This window comes from Nipponia nippon, unplaced genomic scaffold (assembly GCF_047370975.1).
Source record: "Nipponia nippon isolate SJK-2023a ecotype South Korea unplaced genomic scaffold, ASM4737097v1 scaffold_5, whole genome shotgun sequence".
In the NCBI taxonomy this organism is placed as follows: Eukaryota; Metazoa; Chordata; class Aves; order Pelecaniformes; family Threskiornithidae; genus Nipponia; species Nipponia nippon.
Window position 1 is genome coordinate 21442866 of NW_028262369.1, and position 27764 is coordinate 21470629.

Genomic DNA, 27764 nt, shown 5'->3' on the forward strand with positions numbered 1-27764 from the left:
CAGCGCTGCTTGCGGGGACGGGACTTCTCCTTTGTCCTCCCGTTGGTTGGAGGGAGTTACGGCCGAAACGGCAAGCTGATCTGGATGATGAAAACCATACGCGGTCCAGCTGTGAGCTGAGATCAGCATGGAAATGGCAGCTTTATTCTTGCACAAAGGTGACAGTCCGGCTGTTAGGTTTTGCAGGCTCGTACCCCAACATCCCCCTCCCCCGGGAGATGCAAACGGCCCCTCTGGGCCTGCAGCCCCAGGCGCTGGGGCGACCCCCCTCCGGGGCGGGGGGCAGGGTTTGCCGGCCGGCCCCGCTCCCACTTCGGGCCACCGTTTCGCCGTCGTGGTGTCCACCCCGCGCCGCCGGGCGGGAAACGGCCGGGGTCGGGGTCGGGGCCGTGGCCTCGCCGCCGCGCCCAGCGCTCCGCGGGGCGGCTGCCAGAACCGCGTCCCCGCCCGAGGGGCCCCGCCAGGCCCCGCCTGCTCGGCGGGCGGCGGGGCGGCGCCGGCCCGGCTCCGGCGAGGGATGGCGGCGGCGCGGAGGGCGCGGGCGGGGGACCCCCGCGCTGGCTTCAGGCGGCCGGCGGCGGAGCCGGGCCCCGCCGTGCCGCAGGGGCTGATCCGGGCGGCTCGGAAGAGCGGGCAGTTAAACCTGTCGGGCCGGAGCCTCACGGAGGGTGAGCGCGGGGCGGCGGAGACCCCGCCGCGGCTGCTGCCGCCCCGGGGCGGCGTGGGCGAGCTCGGGGCCGGCGGGGACGCGCTGCTCCTTGCCCTCCCCTGTAGCTCGCGGCTACACCCGTTCTTCCCCGCACCTCGGCCACGCTAAGCCGGGCTCGCTGCCTCGCTGGAAGCGGCGGCGCTGCCGCGGAGGGCCGGGGCGGCGCTGGGCCTGCCGCCCGCGCCTTTCTGCGGCGGGGTGGGAGCGCGGGGAAGGCGGCTGCGCTGGTGCCGGGCCCTCGGCTCTCCCGAGAACCTCACGACTGCAGCTGAGGAGCGGGCGCCGCGTCGGCAGGCGGTTGGTGGCCGGTTCCGCGGGCTTCAGTTCCTCCTGTGCCTCGGGCTTATGCTTGGCAACGCCGTCCGGGCGGGACGGGAATAATACAGAGAGAGCAACGACCACGAGTATTTCCTGCCATCTGTTTGCAGCTCAACTTACTTTTGGCTGTTGCTGGCAGGTTTCCATCAGCTTGTTATTGTCGGCTCTAGAAAAATGCCTCTAGAAAAACAGTGGACTATATGTGTGTATGTATATATGAAAAGCACTATGATAGCGAAAGTTTGAGAGTAAACATCGGAAGAATTTAGTTGATGCGTGTATGTTTGTGTATGTAGTGCCTCAACATGTGTGGCGGATAAATTTGGATACTCCAGAGGAAGCTCATCAAAATCTCTCTTTTGGCGCGGCGGATCGCTGGTGGGAGCAAACAGATCTGACCAAGCTGATACTCGCCTCAAACAAACTGCAGTGTCTTTCAGAAGATGTCAGACTTCTGCCTGCACTCACTGTTCTGGATGTAAGTACAGTGATCCTGTTATGGTAGGACTGTACTCTCTCTGTAGGAGGTGGGAAAACATGGTCTTAGATCTTTGGTTTTGATTTCCCTGGCATGGTGGATGTGTAGAAGTGGCGTTGGTGTACTCTCAGGATAAAAGATTGTTACAGATCACTGATAGTATACCAATTTATATGCTGGTAGTGGGTACTGTGCTGTAGGAAGATCTAGGAAGCTTTATTATGGACACTGAAGGAAGAGCTGTTACTGGATGCAGCCACCTTTCCTGCACACCCCCCCCCCCCTCATATCTAATCTCTTTACTGTCAATTCAGTAGAATTTTGACAGATTGGCAGTTGCAATGCTGCTATTGGTAATTGCATTGAGGCATGTGTATAGCTGTTAGTTTTATACAAAATTGTTCTGTGTATTAGGTTAGCTTGATTTGTTTTTGGGGTAGGGAAAGAAAACCTGCAAGGTACAAACTAGTAACTGTATTCTAAACCCTTTATTTTCCAGGTGCATGATAATCAACTGACATTGCTTCCTTCTGCTTTAGGACAATTAGAAAATCTTCAGAAACTTGATGTCAGGTAAGTACATGTTACAGAACTCAAACTTGAGAAATATTGCAGTGACTTTCACAGTGCGAAGAGATTGCAGTATATCCATTTTTATCAATTTGTAACTAGAGAATATTAATATATTGAGAATTGTAAGTTTTGGATCAAAACTGAGGATCTTAGGTTTGTTAAAATTATTTTCACTGATACTCAAAGTCAGTGTCTCACTTGGGAGGTGAAAACAGTGGTATTTTGAATAATCACACAAAAGCAATATCTGCATTCGTGTGCCTCAGTCTGGCAATTTTGTTTTAAAGGAACAAAAATGCTTTTTGTCATGAATAATGTACATTGGAAATAATTGTATAGATCTTGTTCATGCTGGAAAATTCATATTCTTCAGTTTACTGGGGTAATTTTGTTAATTTGTGCGCAAGGAGAAAGAGGGTATGCTGCCACTGTGTGTGTGAACTACATAAAAGAATGTAAGATCCAGCTGGAATATTGTAAATTCAGATGAGGACTAAAAGTATTCTTGAACAAATAAACAAACATAATTAGTTTCTCCTAGGAAACTAATCCATTGTAGAGGGCTGCAACAGTTGTAGGAGACAGATTTTTCTTAAAGGTGACGGTATCCTGAACAGGAAGCATATGTGCATGCTGCAGTGTGAGGATGTTTTGCAGAAGCCTGTGTCACTGCAGGTGTAATTAACAGTTAGTCTGTGCCAGCACGGAATATCCAGTGTATCTGGTGCTGGGTGTGCTTTGTACTTGCTCTAGGGTCTGAAGCGTTTGTGTTTCAACAGGCCATGTGTGACTAAGATAATCCGGCTGACACAAGTGGTGCAACTCTAGTTTGGGTAGCATCATATGTAACAGAAGTGTTCTTCATGTGGTTATGTTCTTAAAACTACTTAGTGATTGCTTTTTCCCTTTGTGTTCCGTGTTTTAATACTAGCCACAACAAACTGAAAAGTATCCCAGAAGAGTTGGTGCAGTTGTCACATTTGAAGAGCCTTCTTCTTCATCACAATGAGCTCAGTCACCTGCCGGATGGATTTGGACAGCTTGTCAATTTAGAAGAATTAGTAAATTACAACTTTTTGAAAAATATTTATTTGCAGAAAGGCTGATATATTCATGTTTTGCTACTGCTAATTAAAATAAAACATAGCGTAGATGGCAGAACTTTGTGAGTATTCTAATGACTTATGTAGGTTGTCAGTTATTACATGGCTTTTTTTTTTTTTTTTTGTTTGAAACCAAGTTTTGCTCTTGATTTGCCAAATATTTTAAGAAAAATCAAATCTCTTGTGATCTGTCAGTCATGGGAGACTTGTTTCTTCCATTCACATTTCTACCAGGGAGATCCTCAAGATGTCAGCCACCTAATTTTAATGTTCTGCCAGTAATTAACTTTGCAGTAGCAGTACTCTTGGGATATTTTAAACATCTCTATTTCTAACCTCTCTCTCTCTCTCTCTCTTCCTCTCTCTCTCTCTTCCCCTCTCTCTTTCTTTTTTTAATCTTCAGGATCTGTCCAACAACCATCTCACAGACATTCCATCAAGTTTTGCTTTGCTAATTAACCTAGTGCGACTCAATTTGGCTTGTAATCAACTCAAGAACCTGCCTGCAGATATCAGTGCAATGAAAAGTAAATCAGTTTCCTCAGATTATTAAATGCCATACAGCCAGTTCTGTAGTTATGTTCAGAAATGTTGTGCATATTATTCAGGATTTTAAAAATAGCTTATTAAAGAGTTACAGTATTCTCAGGAATATTAGTTCAGAATTATTTTAAAAAATGAGCTACAGCTACTGTATATCAAACTTGAGTCCTCTTATGGTTCATATTTCTTTATAAATGGGACACAGAATGATCAGAAAAGTGTGAGGTTAAATATTGTTCTGCTTAGAAGTTGTTAGCCTTAAGACTGCAATAAGCAATTTGACTTTTTTTTTTTTTCTTTATTGCATATTTTGAGTGGCAAATAAAGCATAAATGAGAGAGAGTTGAAATTGTTGGAGTGAAAAACCTCATAAATTAGAGGGTGATAACATTGAATTGTAATATTTGAATGTTAAATATCAAGCTGACTAGTAGTTGATATGAAACGCATATTTTAATAGCCATGGCAGATCTACAGGAACAGGTGGTAGACTGCTAGCTTTTATAAATGCTATAAAAATTACCTGCAGATCTTTCTGAGATGGTCTACAATCTTTGTAGACCAATCAATGTTGTTATATTTATTTTAAAAACCAGGATATTTATGCTTCTGTAGAAAACTACTTTTATTTTCTCTTTCTTTTCTGTTTGTCACTTGCGCGCTTACTTCTCCAGGCTTAAGACAACTGGATTGTACCAAAAACTACCTGGAAACTGTACCTTCTAAATTAGCGACTATGGCATCTTTGGAACAACTTTATCTGAGAAAAAATAAATTACGTTCCTTACCAGAATTTCCCTCATGCAAATTACTGAAGGTAGGGTTTGAAATGGTTGATATACTGTAAATGTATTTGCTGTAAACTTTTAAAATAATAGCTGTTACTTTAAACACAAATTTTTGTGAATTGCTGTGATCAAAAGTTTATAATTCTGTGTGTAGAACTCTATTTAATACATCCAGATTTGCAGTTACTCTTACTGTCCACATTGGTCAATCTTAAGGTCATTTGGAAGACAGATTTGCAGCAGTACTCTTCAGATTTGGAAAATAAAAGAAATATTTAGAAGAGGAATGACTGAAAAACTAGATCTAATATTGCCTGCAACAGTTATTTTTTATCTCTCGGCACATTTTCTGGATAAATTTGCTTTGTTCACTATAATTTTTTCCTTTGTAACTGCAGAGAAAGTATACTTTTTTTTTCCTTTTGGAAAACATCAGAAATTTGTTACTCAACTGATAGAAAAATGTTTGGGCCAATTGAAGGCCTATATCACTGTGTTGTTTCCAATGACCAAATCCATCAAAGAATACAGATACCTTCATAGTTCTGTGTAACTCTGAACTCAGCAGTTAAAATCCCAAGCTATTTCAGCATTTTCTAACAAAATTCATGTTGATATATGGAGTTCAGTGTCTTAATGTGACCAGCAGCACGTGTACACTCTTTTTTGGTCTAAAGAAGCATTCAATTTTTCCATTGTAAGTGAAACATTGCCCTCTCTACTTCCTATAACTTGGAATTTAAGAAACTTCTTGAGCAAAGAAGTCGTTGACAAGTTAAATGCAGAGCAAGTTTATTCCTAGCTTGGAAATGGAACTCAAAGCTGAGGGTTCTGTGATGGTTGCAAAAAAGCTAAGTTCAGACTTGTGTCTCTGGATCTTTGGAGGCTTTGATGTTTCATGTGCAGATGAAAGGGAATCAAGATCTGTGTTTTCTCCATGTCACCATATGTTCTTGCCAGTGCCATGATTTAGGAGACTAGTGTAATTTTACTAGAGTAACATAATTGTAGGTGATCTTTGTTTCCGTAGGAATTACATGCCGGTGAAAATCAGATTGAAATATTAAATGCAGAGAATCTGAAGCATCTGAATTCCCTCTCTGTATTGGAACTTAGAGACAACAAAATAAAATCAGTTCCTGATGAAATTACTCTGCTTCAGAAGCTGGAGCGACTTGACCTCGCCAACAATGATATCAGTAGGTAATACTAAAAACTGCATTATGTCTGTGATGAGGCTAATGATATCTAATTCTATAGCTGATGTATTTCACTTTGTAAAATGAAATTAAAAAAAGACTCAATCATAAAATGAAGGAACCCTTTCTATATTGTGTAAATGCTATGATCAAACTGTGCCTTTCTTAAATGGGCTATATTCTGTATCTTTTTATTTGAACCTGAGCTTTGGAATACCAGGCCATCTGACAAACTATTGCAAATTCTTCAGAATTTGTTTTGAAGCTGCTTTGAAATGAGTTGCTTCCATTTGCAGATTGCCTTATACATTGGGGAACCTTCCTCAGTTGAAATTCCTGGCATTAGAGGGAAATCCTTTGAGAACCATTCGAAGAGACCTTCTGCAAGTAAGCACTGTAGACAATACGTAAAGTTTGGTTATGTCACATATGTACGTTATCCAAATTGTGTAGACAAAACATTTAAAAAAAATTAGGAAACATCCAGATTTCAACTAGCCTGTGCAACTTTAATCCATCTCTTTTGTTTGGGTGTGTTGTTGTTCGGATACTCTTTCCACTGGAGTCTGATGCAGTGCATAAGATCATGAGGACTGTGAAATAAAGGAAGTTGTTACTTTATAGGACCTGTTTCTGATTTGCTACAGAAGTTATAATATATATTGCAAATGAAGCAATGGATATCTGGGAAAAAAAGGATAAGGCAGCTGTCTGCCGCCTAATCCTGTTGCAATCACAGTTCGTCGCAGTGCTAGGCGAGTACTTTACATCAGGCTTTTCCTAGATGAGCATGGATTTCTGTTTTTCATTTCCTACTTGCCTGAATTAAGGATCTAGGATTCAATTTCCAAAGCATATTTAATCACATTTTGAGTCATGGCAATCCGATGTACTACGTTTTCTTACGGATAGCCTATCCCTCAGATGAGCATTCTCTCTGTAGGTAACCGGCAAAGCGAAGGTGTGAATTGTGCATGAGAAAACAAGTACATAGGGCAGCAGGGAGGCTGGAGCGTGGGCACTACTGCTGCTATAAGAATTCCCTTTTATTTTTTCCCCAGCAGGCCCCTCTTCTCGTTGGTGGTATACATTACTTCTTCCTGTGCTTTTGCCAGTGTTATAAAATAAATGTTTACAAAGCACTGGGATTCTCTAAAAATAAGCAACATTGAAGACTCTCTGTTGAAATGAAATTTTGTAATATCTGTCAGAAGAGGGAAAACATTGTATATCTGATGAAGTGAGCATTGTATGCACTAAGTTAATGAGCAGGGATTCTGTGGATGGAAGTCATACATGATTCCAGAGCTCAAAGTTGGCTTAAAATGTACATGCAAAGGAGTCTGAGTTAGGGTTGCCTGGCTACTTCAGTTCTGGCATTCCCTAGCTTCTGACAATTTGCTGTCTTTCAAATGTAAGAAGAGCACAGATGGGTGTAATTTCTTGTGTGTATTCCAAATTTGTAGCAAACAACAGGTACAAGGATTCCATTATGACATTTTATACTTACATTGTCTTGATCCATTACCAACACTGCAAATTCATATAACTGGAATTTTATATGCCTATCTAGATTTTTTTACACTTGATTTGGAGGAGTAATTGGTAAAGCTTGTAGGGTTCCCCAGGCATTTCTTAGCAACTTGTGAATACTGAGATTAAGGATTGGCAAGGACTGGGGGGGTGAGCATAGTCTAGCAGGCACAGATACTTCTCTTGTCCATCCCTGCTCCATCTCATCTTTTCCTTTTCCTCAGACCTCTCATTCAAGTCCCAAACCCATTCTTGCTTCTTGATAAATTTCCAGTCGCCTTCTGTTAAATCCTAGTCTCCCCTTTTTGCGTAACATAGCAACCCGGCTGTTGAGCTTTGTCTTAGTGTCTGCTTTCCTCTCCACACAAGCCACGTGACTGTTACTCAGCTTTTTGTTTGACCTTCACCTTTTCCTTAAAAGTTTTCAGGTTCTTCCATATTGGCTCCTCTTGTCTTGCTCAGCTCAGCACATGCCATGCCTAGCCGTGCCCGCAGTCAGTCCCAGTCTCCTCCGGTCTCTCTTAGTCTTTTGTCTTCTGTTTATAGTTTTGGACATCATAAGTTATCAGAATACTGAATAGTCAGCTTCCTTGACAAATTTTAAATCTCTTCTCCAAAGCGTAACTGGTTTAGACCTTTTTAAAGAGAAGGCTAAGTTGATTGGAACATTTTTTCATTGCTCTTGGAGCTGGCTAACTACTTCAGATAAAAAGCTAAAAATGTGAAGCCTGAAGTAGTGACATGGGATTGGAAATTTTCAACTGGAATAAATTTAAAAAATTGCAAATAAGCAAGTTCATAAGCTGCTGCAAAGAGAGTTTTTCTACGGGAAGCGTCAGGTGGCTTTTATAGTCGGCAGTGCTATGGGCTCCACCTGTGTGACTGTAACGGTCATTCTTCATTGTCAAACAGCTATATAAATACTGGCTGGCAAACGCTCATTGACTTTTTTTTTTTTTAAAGAAAGGCACCCAGGAACTTCTGAAATATCTAAGAAGCAGAATGCAAGGTATGTTGCTCTATTGCATTGCATTTTAAAGAGAATTTTTCTAAGGAATTAAAATAAAGTAGAACCTATGGAGGGTAGCTGTTTCAATCCAGTTTCCTTCAGTTATCCTGCGATAATAGAGTTTTCTTTACTCAACAGTTTGCTCTTGTATTTCAGTGCTGTTTCTTATTCTGTTAGATAATACCAAATAACAAACATTACTGAGGATAATAATTTAGAAAACAATTTTAAGTATTTTTCTCCTGGTCCCTTTATGCATTTTGCATGAGGAATTCCAGTAGCTTTTTTATTTTTCCCCTGAACGTCATGGGAAGTTTACATAAGGGGTTCATTTTTTTAAGCTCACCACCTGTCTGCTGGCTTGATCGCAGTATAGAAGAGTAGGTGAGATTTTGCAAAGGTATTGTGTGTTATTCATTCATGTAATAACATGGTCAGTACAGTCCTGTGATTCCCAGAAAGTACGTGCATAAAAAAAGTCTGCTTTAAAGTCTTGGTGATGCCATGAAGTCTACCACATAGCTGATCAAGAATATAAAAAGTTTTGGGGGAGAAAGTAACCATTTATTTTAAACATCATTCTAATCCTGGCCTGTTAGAATTCATCTTTCTCCTATCTAATAGTCTTGATCCCAGCATTCCCTATAGAAATAATTAAAAAGTCATAAAGCAGAAAATCAGATTAAATATTTCAAGGGAATTACTTCTCTGCACAAATGCTTTATGTTTTTCGCAGAATCCTGTCTTGGTTTCAAAGCTCCGCCTCTGTGGATTAAAAAGCACCTAGATGATTCTGTATCACATTTCTCTAACAGATACAGTACTTTGTAAAAGTGAATGGATAGTATTAAAAAAGCAGACAAAAAGTTGCTAGCTGCTTCTGTGCACTCAAGTCACTTTCCAGATTCATACCTGGGCTTCTAGATCACTGAGATATTTTGGCGGTTGTGTTTTTTTTTCTTTTTGTTCTGTGTTTTTTAAACAAAATAGTGGAGATGACAGTTTATTCTATAGGAAACAGGCTGTCAGAGTCTTTAAATAACTTGCATGCTGAGAAGATTAAATCCTTTCAAAACAGGACTTCAGTTTACCATCTTCAGAAATCTTCATCTTTTTAAGTTTTAAAACATAAAGTAGGCAAAATGACCGAGTTCATTGGTCATGTTAAATATAATATAGAAAGGATTATGCTGCACTTAAATGGCAAAAAATGCTTGACCTCTTAATTTAGGAGAGGCCCTGATAATACATGCAAGCAACTTTTATTGAAAATGGTATGTGTGAATTTTCCTTTTTGTTAAGTGGGTTTTCTCTCTGTCTGCCAGAGGATGGCAGTATTTATTTGGTTACTGCAGCATATGATATTGCTTCAAAACGTCAGGTTCTATGCAAATCTGACATATTATTAACTTGACAAAAATTAATTGGATGCTAGAGTGCATACTCAGAAGCTTATCTGGTGAACTCTAACAGATAATATAATTGTGGATAATAAAACTAGCTAATGTCTTGCAAGTACAGCAATGCTTATGATTTTACTCTACCTGTTCTAGCATCTAAGTTGGAGCTGAACCATTAGCAGTCCTATTTCTGTAGAGGTTTAAACTGGAAAAAGTCCTTTTCTTTTTTTTAAACTCGTTTTTGACCCTTTTGACCTTTCTTAATGAAAGGATAACTAGTTGTGGTTAGGTGCAATTGTTAGTAGACTTTTATTTATGAATGCTGCTGAATTTCCATAGAGTTTTGTTCAATTTCTTTTAGTGGAAGTTGGATTTATTATATGTTTGGACTTCTAGCTAAGCTCCACCGTACTTACATGCATGTGAATCCCTAGGGTGTGATGCCACGCCTCATATGTGCAGAATAATGCTTTTAATCTGCGTTTCTTAAACGTTCAAAATAGCCATGCAACACCAATAGCTTTTTCGTGTGGATTGTAGATAGTAATCAGAAGGAACTCTACAGAGGAGGGTACGATGAATGTTTATAAATATTAACGTTTTAACTAAAATTGTGGTCAGATTTGCTGTTCTGGATATAGGTGATCTGGATCATCACTCCTAGCCCCAATTCCCTGTTTATCATTGTTTCTAGCTCCCCACCCCTTGGAGGCTACTGCCTAACATAACAGCTAGCTGCTGCTAGCGTAACATCTCTAAAGCTTCCTGACCTATTTTTTTCAAAATCCAAGTCAACTCCTCTACCCAGCCTAAAAAAAACAACCCAGAAACCCAAGATTACAAAAAAACTTTACTAGACAATTCTTGAAATAATCTGAATCAGAGTATATTCAATTGAGCCAGAATACAGGAAGAATTAAAAAGGGTGATGGCACGTGACTAGGGACACTAAACATCTCCATCTAGGTCATTCAGAACACCGCATCTGACTGCAGCCTGTAGTTTGTGTGACTACATATGTTTGTTATCTCTAGATGATGTAACTAGCTCAAGTGAAGAGCCTCCTGTGACAGCCATGACTCTTCCAAGTGAGTCAAGGATTAACATGCATGCCATAACTTCACTAAAATTATTGGAATATAGGTATGTGTTTTGAAATATTACCCATTTCTAAAGCTGTAAGAACACTTTCCTATTTTTTGCCTTTTTTTTTTCTTTTTTCCTTCATGATATATACCAAACTGTCTGCAAATCCTGCTGCATTTGTGCATTTTTCACTTTAATTCGTGTGCTCAGGAGTAGGCAGATTTGAATTGCATTTTTTTTTTTAATTATTTCTTTGTATTATCAAATGTTCTGCAGTAACATTCCTTTTACCTCACTGAAATGCTTAATATCTTCAGGTGCTTTTAGTACATTTTAAACTTCTTTAGCAATTTCCATTAAGTCGCAGAACATCTTGTAGTAGGTGAGTATCTCTTCAGGTATTTCTTAAATGTAACCAACAATGTAACTTGTTAGGTTGGGAAAGGGGAAGAAAACCCTGTTTGCTGAGAACTGCCAGGTGAAATACATAGTCCTGCCGAGAGCTGGACCGTGGAAAGGACCTTGCTGTGGTGAAAGGGCTGGGATGGCTTTGGTCACCACAAATGTTCAGGAGCTCCAAACTGAGTCGTTACCCGAGTTACACATCACTGTGCTGGGGATGTTTTCTGAGCCGAGTGGGGAAAATCTGTTTAATGCCAATCTTGCTACACTTTCTGGCCCAGTAATGCAGCATTCAGGTGTTTGTTGAGGTAGTGACACAACTCAGCTCTTACTGGTTTTTCTTAAGCAAGATAACAGATCAGGGTGCCAGTGTGAAATTACATTTTCATCCAGATGATGTGTAGTATGGTGCAGTGATTGGTAGCTTTTTGATTAACAGTCCTTCAAGGACTTCAAATTGTAGATATTTATATACCTATTATCATCTTTTTCTAATTAGAAGATGAAAATGTCTTGTTAATAAATAGAAAATGATGAACTTGTTCGTGTTACTCAGCTAAATGCTTTCCTTTGTTTAGTGAGAAACAGGCAGCTGTGATTCCTGATGAAATGTTCAACGCAGTCAGAAGCAATCCTGTCACCACTGTCAACTTCAGCAAAAATCAGCTGAATGAAATTCCTCCAAGGTACTTTTGTGAAGGTCATTCTCTATTTGTTACTTTCTTTTCTACTTTTGTTCTTCAGCATCTTGTGTTTTTCCTAATCAAGTATGTTGACACTTTATGCTAGGTATGTGTATGTATGCACTCACACACACAAACGGAAGTATAATTGAGGTGCTGAATAATACACTTGCATTTCTAGTATGAGTAGCATGCAAGTGGGTTCATTGATTAGCAGGAAGACTGCAGTAAAAAGAAGCCTGGCTATACTCAATGGTGCTTTCATTACATGTTATTTTTCGTCTTGCTTTGCTAAGCATTGTTGAAATGAATGAGGGGAGACTGATGTGACTTTTCATAATAATGAAGTGCTGTTCTTAACTACAGTGTAGTATTGTTTTCTCTCCAAAGCGGTCTTTTTCCCATATGAAGATAATCTGTGTGGATTCACCACTTTATTGGGTAATAGCTTTGTATTATAGCTGAGGTTCTATTTAAATTCAGTCTCCTCAGATAGCATAATTATTTCTGTTTTTTTTTTTAAGGAAGCCTGAACAATTTCCTTGCCTCTTCTCTTGATAGATTTTGTGCCCCATCGCATAGCATTTGATATTGTTGCACTTGTTACTTCATCCACAGTCAAGGAAAAGCTTTCTGTTGACACTAATGGGAATAAATAGTCTTTTTGTGTAAGGAGGAAGGTTACTGGTAGCCCAAGAAAATCCTGAAAGCTAATTTTTAAGGATACCACCACATATGTGGGGGTAACTTATTTCCATTCTTAGACCCAAGTGTGCTGAACATTTAACTTTTAGCACATAGAACTTGAAGAGGCGTGATCTCTTTCTCATAGGAAAACATCTCTTTTTCAGTACAATTTATAGAAAATCAATTTAGTGAGATAATGCTTGTGCCTCCCATGCTTTTTTACTGTATTAGAGGCTGTTGCATTCACTGAGGAGGAAGGTGTAGGTGTGCAGCTGCTAGGTGCCAGAGAATTTGGTGGCAATCCAGATAGGAGAGATGAGTATTTAGCTCCTTTAAATTGCCTTTTGTTTTTAGGGCTAAAACAGAGATTCTGTTATAGGGATTCAACAGCTAACTTTTTGAGCTCTTAAATATTTTACACCAAAACATCTTAATATCATACCTTCTTACAAGCAGCAGCAAACGCTGTGTTTCCTGGAATTTGTAATAGCAGAACAGTGGAACAGAAATGAAACATGGAAATAAAATAACAATCTCTTTCTGTTTGTTTGACTGCTCAAGAAGATGCATAGTCTTTTTTGTTAAAACATTTACAGGGCAGGAGATGGCAGTGGTGGTCATCTGTGCCATAGTTTCTGAAATACCTCTTAACTGCATTTAAGTGAGTAGGCTTTTGTAGTAAAATTTACTCTCCTAATCAGTGAGAGAAAATTTACTCTCCTAATAACTTTAGAAAAATGATTCTGAGCTTTGTCTTTACATCAAGCGTAAGACTCCAAGACAGGCAGCTTTCACAGGTGAAGTGTCCATTATCTTCACTCCACAAAATGGCTTCTGCAATGTCCAGAAACACAGTGTATCCTTAATTTGTAGAATTAAGCAGGTTTTTTTCAATGACTTAGAATGCAAACATGACCTTACATAATAAAAGTATATTCCTGTTGGGTTTCAGGATTGTGGAGCTGAAAGACTCGGTTTGTGACGTCAACCTTGGCTTCAATAAAATCTCATCTATTTCCTTGGAGCTTTGCAGGCTCCATAAATTGACACATTTGGATATCAGGTTTGTGACGTGTGTTGGACTTGCTTTCTCGGTAACTTATTTTCCTGCCTTTTTAAACCAGCCATCTGTTACAGTGGAATAGCAGTACTGAAATAATTTTTCATTTCCCAAAATGCCTCCCTGACAGCTGAATGACCGGCAGATCTGAAATAGCAAGTGGCCTAGATTTAGGCATTGGTTAAAGAAAAACACAAAAAACAAGTGGACAAGCTCTGAGACTTGCTGTGACGAAAGGTCTTGTCTCAGGCGTAAAAGGGTCTCGGAGTTGTTAAGCTGCTATCTAAACCCAGCCCTTCTTCCTCCCCCAAAAAAACCCAAACCCCCACACCAAAAAATCCTGGAGGATAGCTGGGAAGTAGTACAGTGAAGGTACAAACCCTTTTGTGCTGCCTGAAACTGAAGCTGTCTGTAGGTATTTTACTTGCAACAGATAGTTACTTACTGTCATTTTACCTTCTCTACTTCTGAAAAATGCTCATTGCATTTGTTTAGACATCAGGATCAGCTCGCTGGCATTTATTTTGGTGTTCCACAAAACGAAAAGTAGCAAAGCACAGTTGCAGAGACAGGTTTTTACTTTGGTTTGAAGTAATCTGCCTGTGCCTGCAGGGAGTCCAGCAAGGGGCCACTGGGATGCTGAAAAGTCTGGAGCATCTCCGCTATGAGGAGAGGCTGGGAGAGCTGGGACTGCTGAGCCTGGAGCAGAGCAGGCTCAGGGGATCTCACCCACGTGTATAAACACCTGCAGGGAGGGTGCAGAGGGGAGGGAGCCAGGCTCTTCCCAGTGGTGCCCAGTGCCAGGACCAGAGGCCATGGGGACACACTGACACACGGGAGGGTCCCTCTGGACATCAGGAAACACTTTCTCACTGTGAGGGTGACGGAGCGCTGGCACAGGTTGCCCAGGGAAGCGGTGGTACCCCCATCCATGGAGATGTTCAGAATGCAACTGGACATGGTCCTGGGCCACCTGCTCTAGGAGACTGGACCAGATGATCTCCAGAGGTCCCTGCTAACCTCAGCCAGTCTGTGACGCAGTGACATATGTGCTGCAGGTGGAAGAGTTAGGCTGAAGACTGCAGAAATGGATGGTAATAGGAGATTGATAAGGGCACAATGTGGAATATCTTGGTGATTAAGAATTTAGGTCTGAGACTGGGCATCTTTTAGTGAGTGGTCTTTATTTTCCTGTAATGGCTTTTTGTGTCACACTCAGGACATACCTTCTTTGTCCTTACAAACCCCCGTCTTCCTTGTATTTAAGAAGCTTCTGAATGGGTCCCTGTTGTGGGAAACACTAGAGTAACAGTAGCCATAAAGCAACTTTGTTACAGCAATTGGATACCAGGCTAAATGAATTTTGAAGAGGTTCAGAGTTATCCTGCTGATTCACTTTGGCACCAAGATCTGGGCAGTTTCATAAGCTTTCCTCTGAAACCCAAGGAGCTGAATCGCCAAGCGGGTTTGTGGAGTTGTTAGATGCTTTGAAACACTTGGGAATCTTTAGAGGACAGACTTTAAATCTCCTACTGGCAGAAATGAGAATGCAAACTTGGCTTGCATTAGCAAGCGTCTGTACTTGAGCATGGTCTTGACCCATTTATGAAGCAATTAATTGGTTTAAGACGGCATGTTAGCACTGATAAATGTGCATGTTCTGTCTCTGCTGATTCTTAACTAAAACTTCGTAGAAGTTAGTGATTATTGTTTGTCTTCATTTGATACACAGAAATAATTTTTTGACATCTTTACCTGAGGAAATGGAGGCACTCACGAGACTGCAAATAATAAATCTTTCTTTTAATAGGTGAGTTACTATTTATATTTTTTTTTATATACAATAATAAAAAGAACTGGGCTGAATTCGATACGATTTTCCTGTGATGTAAGAATGAGGAGGGACTTGATCAACTAGCTGTGAGCTTAAAACAGATGAAGTGCATGTACTTCTTTACACAACGGCTAGTGTATTTTTGGAACTTTCTGCCACAAAAGTTTTGGAGAGAGACAGTAGCAGTTGGTTAAAAAAGGGATTAAACAATCTTGTGAACAATATATCAAAAAACGGATACCCACAGGACTACCCTTTGGCATCCAGAACACAGCAGTTCTGAATGGTGGAAGAGCACGAGGGGAATGGCCGGCAGGAGCAGCCGGGCGGTGTCCCTGAAGAGCACCTGCTATTGCTGCTGTTGCTCGCAGCAGGGACGCAGCGCTGGGCTGGAAGCACCGTTCCTCTGACTCAGCAGGGCATTTCTTAAGTGCACAGAGAACAACTGGCCGTTGTTCTCCTTTACACCGGCGAGTCACATTCCGCGTGACAGCCAGCCTGCTTGGCCTGTTAGAGGTGCGGAGCCGTCACGGAGCACGTTTTGTTCACCTTGGTCGCTGTGTGCAAGGTAAAACAAGGGATGCTTTCTCCTGTCAGAGCAGCAGGTTTAAACATTTACCTTAAATAAACAAAGCTAAAATGCTGTCCGATTTTAAAGGCTGCTAAATTTTTTGAATGCCCTTTTTCTGACTCTCATTGGTTTGCCTCCTTTTTCTTGCTGAAGATTTAAAGAATTTCCCAGCGTCCTGTATCACATCGTAGCACTGGAGACTATCCTGCTCAGTAACAACCAGGTTGGGTCCATAGACCCTCTGCAGCTAAAGAAGATGGACAAGCTTGGAACACTGGACCTTCAGAACAACGACCTCCTCCAGGTCCCACCAGAACTTGGAAACTGTGAAACTCTGAGGTGTGTGTTTGAAGGTGTACCTGTTTTATAAAAATGCATTCTGACTGATGTCGCCAGGGCATGTTTTGTCAGAGGAAAAATTACTAATCGGCAGTATATTTGCTTGTAGGTCTCGATGCACAAAAAGGGTCCCTCTTACCATTTGTAAAACAATGCAATTTCTTCCCTATTTCCTCAATCCTGTAGAGAATTGGGGGAGTTGTTTCACGATTTTGTAAAAAAATGGAAAGGTGACATTGGTTGTGTAAATCTAATGTTAGAGCCTCAGTGAGTTACCTTGTCTGTATGTACATACGTGCTGCGGGTGCACCTATAGCCAAGCCAGGTAGGCGAGCCATAGCGCTGTCGGTCAGTTAACACCTTGAGCTCCCTACCTGTGTCGGTAACGCACGTTGCTGCAGAAGAGACAGGGTGACATTCTCTAAATAATGCATGAAGGGACGTGACTGTGCATATCCTTACATAATACACCTCAGAGAAGACACTGATGCGTAAGTGGTCTGCCGTGTCAAAGACGACAAATTCCTGGTCCCTGTGGTTTTCCTCGTTAAGGACGCTTTCCAGAGGGGCTTCAAAAATACAAAAAAAACCCCGCCACCGCCACCCCCCCAAGCAAAAACCTCCACAGAGGTTTATGCGCACCAAAGAAGAGTGGGCTAGCAGCTAAGCTAGAAAGTGGCGGGTTATGATTTAACATAGTTTTTTCCCTTTTATTGTGCCATTTCTATATTTCAGACATTCTTTTTCTTCTGGGAGAGGCTTGCTGAAGAAGTCGGGTGCGTGTGTATTGTGTGTCCACAATAATATACCGCCACTGATTTATTAGCATAAATTAAAATTCAGATGTCTCTAAAGAAGATAAGTTAGTGTGAACTAAGGAAGCAGAAATTAAAATTCTTTTAGTAGAACAGAAGAGGCATTACTTATGAATTTCAAAAGATTCAAAAAATCTATATGCAGTGTATGAATGTGTTGGTACAAGGGAAAGTCTTTATCCAAGTAACTCAGCATGGCTCTGTTTTTCTAGGACACTTCTGTTAGAAGGAAATCCATTCCGCACTCCCCGAGCAGCCATTTTAGCAAAAGGAACAGCTGTGGTGCTGGAGTATCTGAGAAGCCGAATTCCTACTTGACACAATAGCCTGTGTCCTTGGCAGACTCGGGAAGCAAAGTAGAAGCAAAGTCTTACCCCGCCCGACCAACTGCTGTATGGTTTTACTGCCTTCCTCCTCCTTCGCCAACTGTTTGTGAGCCGTGCCCGTGCCATAAAGCACTTACAACACCGGTTGTAGTTTGCATGTTAAGAAAGAACTCACCTATGAAGTGTTTTCCCCTCGAGGCTGCATGTTTCAAGAGTGCATTTTAAAATACCACAACGTGTGTTTACACTTTTTGTAATAAAGAATGCCATTGAAAGCTGCCTTCAGTAATAGTGACAGTGTTTTTCCTACAATTAAGCTAATTTTTAAAAGAACTGTCAGCATTGAAGTATTGGAGCAAAAGGCAGAAGTAAACACTTTGCTTTTTGCATGCCTGTTTTATAATCTAGTCTCTCTTCACTGCTGCCACAAAAATCGGTTACTGATCCGTATATGATAAAATGCGTGAACCCTTAAACTGTGCAGGGCCGATAAGGCCGCGGTGGGAGATGTACTGCAGACGTAAAAGTAAGCAAAGTGTGGTTGATGTTGGTAGCTGCGCTGGAACAATAAATGTTTCCTGTTGGATGTATGTTTTGAGTTGTTTAAGACTACGCTATAATTAAGTTTTCTAGCCAGCAACATTTAGATACTTTTCATTTTTTATTTAAACACACTTCCACGTCCTGAAAGCGATACCTTTATTAATAATAGTAATGCACCAGGGGTATTAATAATCGAAAAGGAAAGGCTGCTTGATGCTGCTTACCCTGTGCCTGCAGAGCCACGGCTTCTCTGTCAGACTGCTCCAGGCCTATGAATTGGAAACGGAATTGGAGCAGAAACCAGCTGGGTTCCCGCTGGTAAGGAGTCGTGTGGTGGGGTTTGGCTTTTGTGTTTTTTCAAACTGCACCGAGTCCTGCTGTGAGCGCACCGAGAAGTGGCAGCCGACTGTTCTTGCGGCCGCGTCGCTGTGCGTGCTGTGTAGGTGCTGTGTGCGGGTGGGTACGCGCAGGGCCCGCAGCAGTGCCGCGAGCGGCACGGTACGTGTGGCCGGGCACAGGGCCTGGCTGGGGGAGCGGCGCTGCTTCTGGTACCTGAGCAGCGACATCTCATTCTTCCCAGGACTGCACTGTCCTCTCCTGCCAGCAAACAAAATGTCATGCTGTCCCTATGTACGACGACTGCTTCTAACTGCAAACTGCTGACTTCCTTGCAATCTACAATTTGAATAAAGAAAAAGCTTTCAAGTAAAAGACATCCTTGCTAAGCTTTAGGAACAGAAATATGCCTCGCTCTTCCATTCAGCCTCCATATGGAGGCTGCCAGGCTGACATCAAACAGGTATCCTTCCTATGGTATGTGTTTATAAGGAAAAGTACGTGTAATGAAAGCATTTTCCTTTCTCCACCTGCCATTTCTGCAACACAGCAAAATTTAATATGGTTCAAAGTTAAACTTTCCAGGTTTTCACGTGTCCAGAATTAACATAAAATGCACTTACTCAACCTCAGGGTCTTCAGATGTAGCGAGCACCTTCCAGCACGAGCGAGGCCGTGTCGTGCACTTACGCGCCGCTGCACTGTGACCCCATTAGAGAAGGCCTGGAACTGGCCAGCGTGGCTGGAGACACCAGGGACCCAGCGCCTGGCGTTAACCTGCTCTAGAAAGAAAGGGACTGGGGGGGCGGCAGGGGAAGGGGAAGGGGCAGGGGCAGGACCTTTCCTGTTAAAAAATATGTGATGGCGTCCTTGTACAGAAAGACCAATGGCTTGTTTGTGCTTGAGCAAGTCAAGAGCTGTTCTGTAGTTACTGGGATGATGGAACTGCTGCTGCTCTCACCTCCCGACCCTCTCTTTTGTTTCCCTGTCTTCTATAATGCATTTGTACCCAAAAAGCAGCAAATGCTAAGCTTTTCTTCGCAGGCTTGCAGTCGCTCCGTGTCCATATCTGATGTCTCACCAGTAGCTACGGCTGAACAAGGGGAGTTGCTCAATTTTCAAGTCTCTTTCTGATGTATCTGGCAATTAAAAGGAGTCTTTCCCTCCAGCACTGCTTGCTGTGCTGGTAGATGCCGTGAATGTTTCTGAAGCTGTAAGTTACATGACCAAGAAGAGAGGTGTAGTTACTAGAGAGCTGCACCAGTTTCAAAGAGATGGGTCGCTAACAACCACCTCGCTTCCCGGACCTTGCAGAACAGTGTTTTTGGACAGCTCAGATCCTTTCCAATAGTAAAAGATGACAAAAATTAATTACAATAAGGTGACATTTTTATTATTTATACAATAAAGAGACTTTTTAATGTTATTCAAAACACTTTTTTAAATACTGAAAAAGTTGGGTACACCAAAGCCGAAAAATGGCTCTGCTATACACTGCACAGCATTGTTTTAGTCCCTGTATTTGTTTTATGTACAGAAGCATCTGCAAAATGCATTCTAAACACAATATGCACCTTACGGATAAGTGTCATACATGAAAGAAAACTGGAAGGATACAACCTGCATGTGCAAATGAACTAACAATATAATTGATTGCACTGAATCAATAGATTTAAAATATAATTTTGAAGTACCTTTTTGCACATAAAATGAAGCAGCTTTCAAGTTCAGTAAGTCTTTATACTGCAAAAAACATTAAGTACATTCACAATCTATGTTAATAAAGTAGTAAATATTTCTTCATTCAGCTTTATTTACATTAATACTGTAATTAAACTGAAAAGTACAGTTAGTCATTTGTAATATAGCAATCTTTTAACACATACAAAAATGACCATTTTCTGTATATAATTTAAGCTCAAAATCACAATTATCTCAAAATATTAATTACAATACAGCCATCTCCATCATAATTAAACATGTCTTTTATAAAATGGTAAAATTTTTAATAAAGTAAGCTGTTGGTTCTGAACTGGATACAGTACTCACAAGTAGAAAACTGAACTGATGAGAGCATTTGTTCTGCCCGGGGGTCGGGGCAAAGCCACACGTGCGAGCAAAGAGACAGAGAAGGCCCCAATTGACAGAGATGAAGCCTCTTGTGCTGCAGGGCTGTGGCTGGGTTGGTGGTGCTGCAGAAAACGCCTACAAGGGCCGTGGAAATTCTTATGCAATGCAATGATGTCATTCACTTCCAGAATATTTGCTGGAATTGTCCAGGAAGAGGATTGGCAAAAGGCTTTTTTTTGTTTGTTTTCTTTAAGAGAAACTATTGAAATTCTACGATTCGCAAATACTGTCTTTTGAAATTTGCTTTTCCATGAACGCTGACGTTGGCCACCCCGCACGCCCTCCGCGGGGCAGAGCGCGGGCGCCCTTGCCTGGCCTCTGGGTGCCACTGCTGTGCCGCACACGTGGCTTGATGCCCGCCATCACACATACCCAAACCCAAGGTGTTCAAAACAAAACCAAACCACCGATTAATTCATATCCTATCCAAACTACTGGCCTGAAAGTTGTATCGTTACGTTGTATTCCACTCACACTGGCAAGACTGACAAGTGAAATAAATCCTTACATCTGATTGCCTGAAGATGAACGGTACATCTTTGTGCGCTTGCTTAAAATGAAACTTTTGAAGGCAGAAGACTGGGGGAAGAGCGCTGAGACAGGATGGGGAGCTGGTACACACTAGCCCGTGGGTAGGGAGCTCAAACCGCAGATAAAATTTTATTCTCATTTGGGACTTCTAAATGTAAAATCCCACCAGTTAAAAATACTGCTAAGGTAGGTGGTGAATCCACAGCTGACTGAGGCTGATCATCCCCTGTGCCCATTTGTGAATTTTAGGAAACGGATACCTGCGTCAAATCCTGTCTCTCTGTTACAGGGCTTGCCTGGCCGTGCGGGAGGGGTAGCACTGCAGGGACGCACAGACCCCCACGCGCTCATGAGCTTAGCTCCCCTTGAGGAGGCTGGGCAGCACAGTCCCCAGGCGCTCACCCTGCTCCCTGTTAGCCGTTAGTTCCCCGGGAATAAACACCCCTGACGCCCAGTCATCCCAGTATTGACGCCTGGGTCTTCTCTTGAGACCAGATCCGGCGGGTGAGCAGATTGAAATGTAGGGTTTTTCATTTAATACCATCTTTGCATTTACTGTTGCATATATCTCTATCAGATATATACATATATATACACAGCTATCTATAAATAAGCATTTTTTTTGATTGCATAAGATAATTAAATGCTATATTACAAGCCAGAAAGGTTTAACCAAGGACCGTCTTTACATTCAAAGTGCTTACTAGCAACAGCAAACCCATCTCCTGACCATTTCATACTGTAATTTTTAGTTGGATTTTTGGCTCATGAAGATTAGTGGTACTCTACAAGATCAGTGATTTCACTTTTCAGGTGTTCCTATATGAGCTAAAAATATGCTACTACAGCGATGTTTCCAAGGTCCTTTCATTCCTGTTCAGAAAAAGGCCACCCTATAAAAGCCTCAGCAGTCTTTCAGGCTGAGTGCTGCCAACGAACCCCTGGAAATTGTTGCATTTGCTGTCCCGCGGCTGCACTGCACTCAGCGTTAGGAACTTACCCTCGGCTTAGCTCTCGGCTGCCACTGGCACGCTCAGCTTTGTCCTGCCCGGGTGCCCCCGCTGAGACACGGCCAGGCACAGCTGTCCCTGGCTGGCACGCCCTGTCCCCACCTCAGGAGCTAGCATCGTGCCATGAAACATAGACGCAGGCATGGACATGCTAGAAAACGTCTTGGAAAACACCAAAACAGATTTGGAGATGTTAAATGATCACTATTATGAACAACTGGCTTCTAAACATCATAGTTTATCAACACCCAGATAAAAACTGCAAGCTGTGAATGGAAAAATGGGTAAATTATTAAGACTGGAGAGTCCCGCAGGCTTCCTGGGGTCTGGGCTTAACTATTTTTTCAAAATAAGAAAAGCATTTTGGAAGCAGCTTTTTTTCCTTTTTTTTTTTTTTTTTTCTTTTTCCCCCCTTTCTTTTTCCCCTTAAGAGCTGCCTTGTAACAAGACTGAAGAAAAGCAAATGAGTTCCTACCAGCGTGGCCACTGGTTTTTCAGCATACCGTGTACTCGGCGGAGGAGGCCCCGCAGTTGGTTACAGGGTACGAGGGGTAGCACAGGAATGGGAGCTCTGGCACCAGCCACCGAGCTCCTTAAAACTTGGTGCAAAATGAGGATAAGGGAATTACATCGCAGGCTTCCTTTTTTAAATGTAGCCCTTCCCTGAGGATCATTAGTGAAGTGTTTTTATTGCATGGAAAAATCTAAAAAAGCCGAACTGCGCGTTGCTATTGCCATGGGAACGCGCGTGTGCTGCAGCACTACAGCGAAAACCTGGCGGGGAGAGCTGCCGGCCGCATGCTGGACTTCCCCATGGTATTTCTAACACAGCCTGTCTCAGACAGTATGAAAATTTCCATTAGCAGCTTTAGAAAGATACTGAGTTTGAATGCTTGTATAGTCAGTGTGGGAGAACATACGGTGTATTTGGGAGTGGTGAACCACCTAAAGAAAGGAAACCATCTGCATTCTGAGGCTGTGCTTGCCTGGATCAAAATTCATTCACACACATGAAAGCGGACCCACATGTGGAATTCACCTCAGTGTGACCTGTCACCTGCCTCCAGCACTTGCCATATAATAATATTTAGTAAAAAAAAAAAAATAATCATAATTATGTGCAAAGCATGCACATAACCTGGTACCTGACCTGCAAACCGGGTTGTACGTGATTGTGTCTGTGAGGTTACGGGACACCTTCCAGGAAAGACAAAAGGTGCAAGTTATTTTGAAGGACTAATCTACAAATCCTAAGTAGTCCCATTAAAGTAATTTTAATTGCTCATAATACTAGTGCTAGCAAAACACCATTTCAGCCAATTCGAATAAAAATAATGCCAAAAAGAAAATATTTGGTATTTTTTGGGCAGTGGGGGTTGATGTTAAAGCTTCGCTACTGTATGTTTCAGCTGGGAGTCCAAACCCTCCCCCCCAAGCCCCTTCCTAGGGTCGGTGGGAGTTTTGGCTAAGTTAAGGATTTAAATGTGACATTCCACTGCACTAGCTTAATTTTATTGTAATTTCCTTTTCATTATAACCCATTAATGAAAGCACTCAGCAATCTTGAAATACAGTTCTGCACACAGCCCCGACTGATTATGCCACTGTGCTTTAGGTTTAATAAACTCAGCATGCAGAAAAACAACTGAGCACAAAATGTGGTATTAACGAGCACTAAAGCTCACGTGCTTTTTTCAGTTTACCAATTTTTGCCTGCAAGTTGTTATCTTGGTTCTAGATAGAGCCCTTTATCTGCAACTCCCTATCGGATTTTTTCACGCTATGTACGTAATAGGTATATTTAATGCTGGCACACGTCTCAGGAGTCTGTCTTGTCATTTTGCTTGCAGGGGGCAGATGGGTGCATCATGTTCTGTATGATGACATCAGACAGCATTACAGCATGATTCAAAGCTGCCGTAGTCATTTACTCCGTTTTCCTGCCCAAAGCAGAGTCACAGGAAGGCTTTCTGGGCTGGGGAGCTGTGCTGTCATGAAATGCCTACAGGGTGTGTAACAACAGACGTGCTGGTATATGCTGCATCGCCGTGTAGGCGTGTGTGTGGTCACATTCAGAAGAGTGATTTTCTGCATGAAAAGACAAAGGCAGCTCCACAGAGGAATTTAGGTGCATGCATGCCTATTAAGGGACCTAATTCCCATTCAACATAATGAACTAAAAGCTACGTAGGTGTCTACAATTTTCTGAACGTGATGTTGAATAACCCCTTATTTCTTTTTTTAAATGGCAATGAGGACTTAGGAATGGAAATTTTGGCCTATGAAATGCCATGAATGTTAGAGAAGTTTTAGATGGGCTCTGCCAGAGCCTGTGTGATTTGATGGCACATTATGAAGTTACATCCATGAAATGGAAAACTGAAAGCTGAAAAAAATTGAGCAAATAACAATCCAAAACCAAATCATGTAAATTCAGCAAGCTTTTTCAGCTTGTGGTATCAAGAAGATTTTAATTTAATTTAAAAGTATTAATTATTTAAATTTACATTCTCAATATCATAAAATCATTTATTCAAATTGTAAATTTTAGGATTAGCATCAGCTATGGCTCACTGTGGCACCTGGCGGTGCGTTGCCACTCCGGTGGTACAGAAGCTCTTCCAGTAGGAATGCTTGCGGGGATAAAGTAAAATTCACGTGATGTGGGAAACTGCTCAGTCAGCTCGGAATTCATGTTTCATTAATATTTATACTAATAAACTTAATCATTCCTGTTGATTGAGGAGAAAAAGGGAGAAGCAAACAATGAGAGAACAGGGAACTTACATGCAAATGTAGAAGTGTCACTTTCCAAACGATTGCTAAAGAAATCCCTTAGCGCAGCCGAGCCCAGGGCTGCAGCTCTGCACTGACCCAGCACGGGTCTGGGCCTGGCCAGACTCTACTTCTCAACAGCTGCCATGCAGTTAAAAAAAAAAAAAAAAAGGAAAAAAATCCAAACACTTTAAAAGCTGGTGCTTCATAATAACATTAGGGGATAGGTCCTACAGTTCTAAGTTGTAATTTAATTTTTATGTATGGGGTACTTTTATCTCTTCTTTCCTATGTGCACAGGTGGTCTTCCTAATACCACCCTGTCCTAACACCTGAACCCAAACCGATTGCTAGGCATTTAGTAACCTCAGCAGATTTCTCTGCCATGAATTTGTCTGGTTTGCCGTGAGCCTGGCGTAAGCCCCTCGCACACCAAACCGCCTGTGCAGGAACTCCGTGTAATGGTGTGTTTCAGTGACGTCAGGGACACATCGGCTAACAGGAATGCTGACAGCACCTTTCGTAGCTCAGGCCTTCCACTTACTGTATGCAGGACTGCAGCAAAACTCCACAAAGTATATTTATACCTCTGTAGGAGGAATACTAGGTCCAAATAGCAGACAGGGCTTTATACATAATGGCAGTTTATATGTATATACATAACTTCCTTTGAAGTTTAGTTTAATTTGAAGTATAATTACCTCAGTCAGCATGCGCTTGATGGGAAGAGAAGAAAGGTTTAAGACTTTCTAGAGGCTCTTGCAAGCAGAAAAGCAAAATGTTCCTAGCCTTGCCCATGCGCTATAGGTACACTCCTCTGACTTTGGTTTTTCAGGGTGTTGCTAATCCAGCTGGACAAGGTGCAAGTGAGCCCAGCCCTCCCGGAGCAGGTTCCGGCTCTCCCTGCAGTCCCTTGCCATCAGTGTCATTCAGGTCAATGGAAACTGCATCCCCTGAAAAAATCTCATGGGAGGTTTTATGTTTTTCTGTCTTGCTGTCAGTTATAAACACGATGGACACCTGAACTGCTGAACCAACAGCAGTTTTGCAAAGCCCTGTGCTGTCAGTATTCTCTGTTGGGAACAGCACCAGGACTTTTACCTTAAGGGTTTTCAAACTGCGTACTTCAGTGGGAAAGCTTTTCCCAGGCTCACTCAGTGTCATTTGCTGCTCCCCCTGTGATGCATTGTATCTTAGATTAAATCTGCTCCCACTCATTTTAAAGAGACTATTACTCAAATAGAGGATTGTATAAAGGTTAAAGCCTCACTGACAGTGAATACAGCAAGCAGGGGCTAGCACAGCCTGGACCAGAGTAAAAATGCAGAACAATGTAAGACTGGAGGAATGAGGAATATAAGTAAAGGGCCTGTAATTTTAAATTGAAAACTTAAATAATAAAATTAGCAGCAACAGAAGAAGTTTTACTGCCACCTATCACAACCTTCTTCCATTTATGAACCATACCTGTCTAAACCCGCTGTTCGTCCATTTAGTGTGTTCACATGGAATCAACTAGAAGTGTCAAACCAAAGGAAGTTAACCAATTTTCATGTAGGTTATTTATATCTAGGTCCCAGAGTTGACAGTATAATTTATTAAGTATCTCACCCTGTATAGTGACATTTTTACTAATTAATATGGAGCCAGCTATACACACTGCATATGTACAGGTATTTTCATAAGGCATATAATATCTTTGCATTGAAAATAAATGAACATTATTAAATTTAATTTAATATATACTTTCTTTGAGGTGTTTATGAAAATATTTTTTCTCTATATTTTTGTATGTGACATGATAGAAATATTTCATGGGAAGTACAGGTTAATATATTTTATCTTTATAAAGGCATATACAACTTTGAGGCAGTGTTTCTGATGGACAGCAGAATTCCTAAAGGATTTGTATGTGCTTCTGTGTTTTGAAATCATATGAAATTGACCTTAAGAAGTAACTTGATTAAAAAAACGCACCAATGCACAGCCAGAGGCTGACAATTAAAACTAATACATAGCCACATGAACAATATATTTATATAGTTAATATATTTTTTTCAAGATGATTGGTACTAACATATAGTATTATACATTTGGCACTACTGTTTGCCATTGGTCCAGCAATTGGCAAAAAATTTGTTTCCTATGTATAAATCTGTTTGAACATTAGATCTGGCTAGACATATTTACTATTTATAAAAAAATATTTAGACAGTAAGCTCACGTTGAATAACTAGGTCTACTGTATTCTGGAAACTCTTCAGTAATAATACAGCTTTCTCATGTTCCATATGTACAAAACTGTGTCCATTCGCCTGTAACACAAAAACAAGAAGAAGGAAAATCAAATGAGATTCTATTTAGTGTCTTCATTTTGGGGGAGCAACGGGATACATGAAAATTAAAAACAAGGCTAAAATAAATAATAATCATATAACTATTTCCCGCAAACAGGAGTTTGACTGTACCACTGAGAGAACACATTTTTCTCTTCCTCCATTGGACAGATACTGCACCCCCCTGCTTCAAGCAGGGGCTGGACTAGATGACCTCTGGGACTCCTTTCCAACTTAAATTATTCTGTGACTCTAGGATATTCCACGTATTTTCTGAAGAAACAATAACTCCGGGATGTAAGAGTTTCAAATACTGTGAAGCCCAAAGAAAGTTAATGCTGCCAGAATGCATTGCTGACTACAAAGGAGGCTCCGGCTCAGATCAGATGCAGATATACTGCATATACAAAAAGGGAAAAAATTACTGAATACTTCTGATTTAGTGCTAATTAAATCTTTCTATAACTTGTCTGTTACAACGCTATTTAAAATAGTCAGATTTTAAACATAATTACCAACAGTTTACAAAGTGTGATCAATAAGCCAAGTAGAAGATCCACCATACTACAGAATAAAGCCAGCCTGTGAAGGTGATCAGGTACCAAACAAAGATAACACTCGCTGCAGACACCTGCCATTTAGCCACC

General features: G+C 41.5%; 2 protein-coding genes across 6 annotated transcripts in view; one reads left to right on the forward strand and one right to left on the reverse strand.

Moving 5' to 3' along the window:
• The first annotated feature begins 480 nt into the window (after positions 1 to 480).
• On the forward strand, positions 481 to 17741 carry LRRC40 (leucine rich repeat containing 40). 2 transcript variants are annotated; one of them, XM_087733925.1, is made up of 15 exons: positions 481 to 668; positions 1324 to 1505; positions 2005 to 2078; positions 3010 to 3139; positions 3585 to 3708; positions 4399 to 4541; positions 5543 to 5715; positions 6008 to 6098; positions 8208 to 8253; positions 10688 to 10796; positions 11720 to 11827; positions 13464 to 13574; positions 15304 to 15381; positions 16130 to 16315; positions 17343 to 17741. In XM_087733925.1, exons 1-15 carry the CDS (start codon positions 518 to 520, stop codon positions 17446 to 17448), a joined length of 1812 nt encoding a protein of 603 aa, XP_087590051.1. In that variant the 5' UTR covers positions 481 to 517; the 3' UTR covers positions 17449 to 17741. The 2 variants fall into 2 exon arrangements, 1 of the variants encoding a protein (XP_087590051.1); XR_015699135.1 differs by lacking the exon at positions 17343 to 17741 and adding an exon at positions 15653 to 15973 and having other exon boundaries at positions 497 to 668; positions 16130 to 16263.
• Positions 17742 to 19706: 1965 nt separating this feature from the next.
• The window catches only part of LRRC7 (leucine rich repeat containing 7), a 183567-nt gene continuing 175509 nt past the window's right edge, over positions 19707 to 27764 (reverse strand). For 3 of the 4 annotated variants that reach the window (XM_087731928.1, XM_087731926.1, XM_087731925.1), the window contains one exon: positions 19707 to 27096. In XM_087731928.1, coding sequence (XP_087588054.1) covers positions 26989 to 27096 — 108 coding nt within the window. In that variant the 3' untranslated portion in view covers positions 19707 to 26988. The remainder of the gene's footprint in view (positions 27097 to 27764) is intronic. The other variant, XM_087731927.1, reaches the window with a different exon arrangement.

Coding starts and splice junctions, on each gene's coding strand:
- LRRC40 (XM_087733925.1), top strand. CDS start 518: ATGGCGGCGGCGCGGAGGGCGCGGGCGGGGGACCCCCGCGCTGGCTTC. Junction 1,506..2,004: donor CTGCACTCACTGTTCTGGAT/GTAAGTACAGTG, acceptor TTTATTTTCCAG/GTGCATGATAATCAACTGAC. Junction 3,709..4,398: donor AGATATCAGTGCAATGAAAA/GTAAATCAGTTT, acceptor TTACTTCTCCAG/GCTTAAGACAACTGGATTGT.